Here is a 5,185-nt window from a genome sequence, read left to right as displayed (position 1 = left end):
GCAATTCTCTTGCCTTAGCCTCCCAAGTAGCTGGGATTACAGGCACCTGCCACAATGCCTGGCTATTTTTAGAGATGGCGTCTTGCTCTTGCTCAGGCTGGTCTCGAACACAGGAGCTCAAGCAATCTACCTGCCTCAGCCTCCTAGAGTGCTAGGATTTATAGGTGTGAGCCACTGTGTCATGCCTGACTTAGGCTGGTCTTGCAACTCCTGGCCTCAAATGATCCTCCCACCTCAGGGAGTTTACAGGAATGAAAAACCATGCTCAACCTTGGAATATCTTTCTAATAAACCAGTTTTCTGAGTTCTCTCAGCTGCTCTGGCAAATTATTCAAACCCAAGGAGGAGGGGTCATGGGAACCCCAATTTATAGCCAGTTGGTCAGAGCATAGGTAAAACAATCTGAAGCTTATAGACATCTAAAAGAGAGGAACAGGAACAGTCTTGGTGACTGAACCTTCAACCTTCAGAATTTGATGCTATCTCCATGCAGATCATGTCAGAATTGAATTAAATGAGAGAATGCCCAACTAGAGTCTGTTGCACAATTGACTCCTTGGTGGGGAAAAACCAACACACATTTGGTCACAGAAGTGTTGTGTTGATTATTGTTGACCGAGAGAATACAAAAATCACTTTAGGCTGGGCACGGTGGCTCATGCCTGTAATCCCTGCACTTGGGAGGCCGAGGTGGGTGGACTGCCTGAACTCACAAGGTCAAGACCAACCTGAGCAAGAGCGAGACCCTTGTCTCTAAAAAATAGTTGGATGTTGTGGTGGGCATCTGTAGTCCCAGCTACTTGGGAAGCTGAGGCCAGAGAATCGCTTGAGCCCAAGAGTTTGAGGTTGCTGTAAGGAGCTGACACATCACGGCACTCTACTGAGCGTGACCAAGTGAGACTCTGTCTCCAAAAAAAAAAAAAAATCACGTTTTTTTCCACTCAGACTCCACTCCTACTCAGGTTATTCCCACTGCCTTGATTGTCATTCCTCCCCATTTCAACATGTTCAAATTATATTAAGCTTAAAGTTCCCCCTCAAATGCTACTTCTGCAATAAACTTTTCCCTGATGGAGTCCCTCCTTCACTCCAGTCAGGAACAACTTTTATATCTTTTACTTCTTTCTGTGACACTTAAGACTTTTCATCTTGTTTTCAAACTCAATATAAGCTTTCATTGCTCCGTACTTGCTATTCTCTGCCCCTAAAATGACCTCTTTTCTTTCCTTGCCTGTTGAACTCTTATTCATCTTTTAACACCCATCTTAATCATCATCATCTCTGAAGCCTTTCTAGGCTTCCCTACATTGATTTAAATACTTTTTTTTTTTTTTGAAGTTTTTGGCTGGGGCTGGGTTTGAACCCGCCACCTCCAGCATATGGGGCTGGTGCCCTATTCCTTTGAGCCACAGGCGCCACCCTGATTTAAATACTTTCTTGAAAATTCTTACAAAGCATTTTCATAATGAAATTACAATTTACATGTCTCTCTCACTACTAACTTCTGAACTTCCCTTCCTCTTTGTCTCCCAAAAATGTCTAGGGTTATATCCAATACATTATTAACCCTTAATAAAGCTAAAATCAATCTATGAATGGATACAGGAGTGACTGAGTGAATAAACAAACTAATCTTAGCTCATTCAGAGATGATAAACTTATTGGGGCAAGTGGAATGTCTTACATTCTACATCACTCACTGAATCCAGTAGAGTGCTTTCAGCCTGTTAAGTAATCAGTATCTGCTCACTCAACAAATTAATTAACAAAAACATGAAACAATTCTCTAATCTTCTGCTCCTTTCCCTTATTCATCTTATTTTGGCCCCATCACTCCTGATTCTTTTCTGCTGGCCACAGAATGAGACCATTTAAGCCTATAATTCATTGCTATATGAGACTTAGGTGGCATAATAAGGAAAAATAATAGTTTCACCTCTACACCAAGATGGAACAAGCCATGATTCAGTCGTTCTCAAACTCCTGCCCAAGCCTGTGTTCTAAACCTAAACTCCCGAAGTCTCACCTCTCCCAGCTTACCTCCTGATGACCCCTTATCAGGCAGTCCACTGAAGCTGGGAGTGTTAACACGAGGTTGGGCCGGCACACTAGTCAGGACGCCCCGCTTTGGCTTTTTGGCTGGTATCTGAGGATCAATCTTTAACCCCTTCAGGGCTTCAGTAGAGAGATTACGTTTGAGTACAGCTGCCTTTTTGTAGCCATCATATAAACCAAAGGCAATGTCTCGATTGGTGGTTGTCCAGGAAATCCTTAAATCTACCAAGTGTAGCTGATGTGTATGAAAGGTAGGATCCCCATCTCGAGTAGAGAGCTCCTGAGAAACAGGAAAAGGACCTCAGGGTAGCACAAGAATTACCCCCAGTGCTGTTGGACCACAAATGCAGAGAAAAGAGAACAAGCTTAATGAGTAGCAAACCTATCCTATGGAAGATTTAAAGCCCTTGGAGAAAGACAAACTAAGTGGCTTTAGCTTATACATGACATTACATTCTAACTATTCCCACTATATTTTAAATGACTCAGAGAATTTCAACTTAAAATCCTTTCAAAATTAAAGGGCTTTCCACTCTCCTCTCCCAATTTTTATCAGCACCAAATAAGATGCTAAAGAATACTACCTTCAAAGGGGAGAAAGAAGAGGAATTTTCAAAAAGCATGCTGCCAATATAGCTAAACCAAGTATGTCACAAAGCAATGACATATATGCCTACAATAGAATTAAGAACCTGACCAGGGACTTAGCCTGAAGTTTCCTCCTATGGATTGTATTGTATTCCCCCCAAATTCATATGGTAAACCCCAAACCCCTAATGTAATGATATATGGAAATGGGTTTTTCAGAGGTAAATAAGTTTAGATCAGCGGTTCTCAACCTGTGGGTGGCAACTCTTTTTAACAATGAAAATACACTGCGGCATTAGGAAGGTTGAGAACCACTGATTTAGATGAAGTCATGAGGGTGGGGCCTTCATGATAGGATTAATGCTTTTAAAGTAAGAGAAACTAGAGTGTTTAGGCACATGCATGCTGACACACTCTCACACATGCGCACACCCGACTGCTCTGTCTCCCTACCACTTGAGGACACAGAGAGAAGGGTGGACATCTGCAAGCCAGGAAAAGAGGCCTCACCAGAACCCAACCATGCTAGCACCCTGATCTTAGACTACCAAGTTCCCCAAACTGTGAGACATAAGCTTCTGTTGTTTAAGCCACCCTGTCTATGGTATTGTGTTATGGCTGCCCAAGCAGACTGAGATATGTACTAACTTAAATAAGGTAACTAAGAGACTGGGTCAGGCAGTACCTCCTCAGCTGTACGATTGCTATGCCGTTGGTAGGTGAGAGAAGACAAGCTTAGCAGGTGGGTCTTTGTTACCAAGGGATCAAGACAGTGATCGGCATTCTCTTCAGTGGGTGAGGCCATCAGGTGAACGGTCACCTGACTGAGGTCACTCACCATCTGGGTCACACTCCAATCAGAGATAAGGCGCCGCATCACTGTCCCTGCTGAGAAAAGGAGGTACACAGAGCCCTTTGCAGACCAGTACAGAAGGACTGTGTTGAGATAGAAAGGGAGGACGGGAATAGAACTGAGAAATGGAAAAAGGACAAGGAATAAGCTAGGAGAAATGAAGGGAGTCTTTGATCTTACCTTGAGGTATAAGCCGCTGAGTCCCCCGAGTGAAGACATGGCCCTGACTGCATTCAATCTGTATGCCTCGTTGCTGGGCAAATGAGGCCCAATAATGTACCTGGCAAAAAGAAACCATAACACTGAACAAAGGACAGCAACAGAGGGATGACTAAGAGACATAACCTGAGAAAACAAGAAATCTAAAGAGGAACAGATGCCAATATGGGTATCAGAGCCTGACCTGCAGCTGGGGAAAGAGGGCAGTATAGGAGAGCTGCTTGTAGTGTTGGCCAAGTTTCTTCTTGCTGGGCTTCAGGTTATTGAAGAGTTTTCCCCTGCAGATAGGCCTTGTGACACTAGTCCAAGTTGCCCAGAAGTTTTGCATCCAGCGCAGGGTGCTACTATATAGTAGAATTCGGGGCTGAGATATTGCTGCAAAGGGAAGGACAGACATTTCCTAGCTGTGGCTTATAAACAGAACTTAAGCTAAATCCTTCTCTAAGTTCAAGTTTCATTTTACTTTCTTTTTTTTTGAGACAGAGTCTTATTCTGTCACCCTTGGTAGAGTGCCACAGCTTCATAGCTCACAGCAACCTCAGACTCTCGGGCTCAAGCCATTCTCTTGCCTCAGCCTCCCAAGTAGCTGGGACTAGGCACCTGCCAGTGATCGGGTATTTTTAGAGATGGGGTCTTACTCTTGGTTAGGCTGGTCTCAAACTCATGAGCTCAAGCAATCCACTCGCCTCAGCCTCTCAGAGTGCTAGGATTACAGGCATGAGCCACTGCGCCCAGCGAAGGTTCAGGTTTTAGAGGTTTAAAATCCTAAAGACACCTGGCCTCATATTCAGCATCCCTAACTCCTCCTCCTTTCAAGAAGCTATATAAGTTCTTTGTTTTCACCTACTGCTATAGTGTGAATGTTTGTGTCCCCTCAAAATTCTTACGTTGAAATGCTAACTCCTAAGCGTTAGGATGGTGTTAAAGGGTAGGCCTTTAGGATGATCATGAGGGTATGTGTACAGAATTACGGCCCTTATGAAAGAAGCCCAAGGGAGCTCACTGGCTCTTTCACTTTATGAAGATGCAGCAAAAAAGTGCCATCTGGCTAGGCACAGTGGCTTATGCCCGTAATCCAGCCCCCTCTGGGAGGCTGAGGTAGGAGGACTGCCTGAGCTCAGGAGTTTGAGACCAGCTTGAGTAAAAGCAAGATCCCATCTCTACTTAAAAAAATAAAAATAGAAAAATTAGCTAGGTGCCATGGTGGGTGCCTATAAGTCCCAACTCCTTGAGAGGCTGAGGCAAGAGGATCACTTGAGTCCAGGAGTTTGAGATTGCTATGAGCTAGGCTGACACCATGGCACTCTAGCCCAGGCAATGAAGTGAAACTGTGGCTCAAAAAAAAAAACAAAAACAAAAACAAAAAGGCCAGGTACAATGGCTTATGCCTGTGTTAAATCCTGGCACTCTGGCTCGGCGCCTATAGCTCAACCGGCTAAGGCGCCAGCCACGTACACCTAAGGTGGCGGG

General features: G+C 44.3%; 1 protein-coding gene across 4 annotated transcripts in view; it reads right to left on the bottom strand.

Moving 5' to 3' along the window:
* KIAA0100 (KIAA0100 ortholog) overlaps positions 1-5,185 on the bottom strand; it is a 37,707-nt gene that overhangs the window by 17,031 nt on the left and 15,491 nt on the right. For 3 of the 4 annotated variants that reach the window (XM_023517487.1, XM_012809755.2, XM_023517489.1), the window contains 4 exons: positions 3,900-4,090; positions 3,677-3,776; positions 3,329-3,531; positions 2,041-2,335 (listed from right to left, as the gene is read on the bottom strand). In XM_023517487.1, the coding sequence (XP_023373255.1) occupies positions 2,041-2,335; positions 3,329-3,531; positions 3,677-3,776; positions 3,900-4,090 (789 nt within the window). The remainder of the gene's footprint in view (positions 1-2,040; positions 2,336-3,328; positions 3,532-3,676; positions 3,777-3,899; positions 4,091-5,185) is intronic. The other variant, XM_023517488.1, reaches the window with a different exon arrangement.

The sequence above is a fragment of the Otolemur garnettii genome, unplaced genomic scaffold (genome assembly GCF_000181295.1).
Source record: "Otolemur garnettii isolate 467f Iridium unplaced genomic scaffold, OtoGar3 scaffold00112, whole genome shotgun sequence".
NCBI classification, from domain to species: Eukaryota; Metazoa; Chordata; class Mammalia; order Primates; family Galagidae; genus Otolemur; species Otolemur garnettii.
Note: the sequence above shows the minus strand (reverse complement) of the source record. Positions and strands in the feature narration are given on the sequence as shown.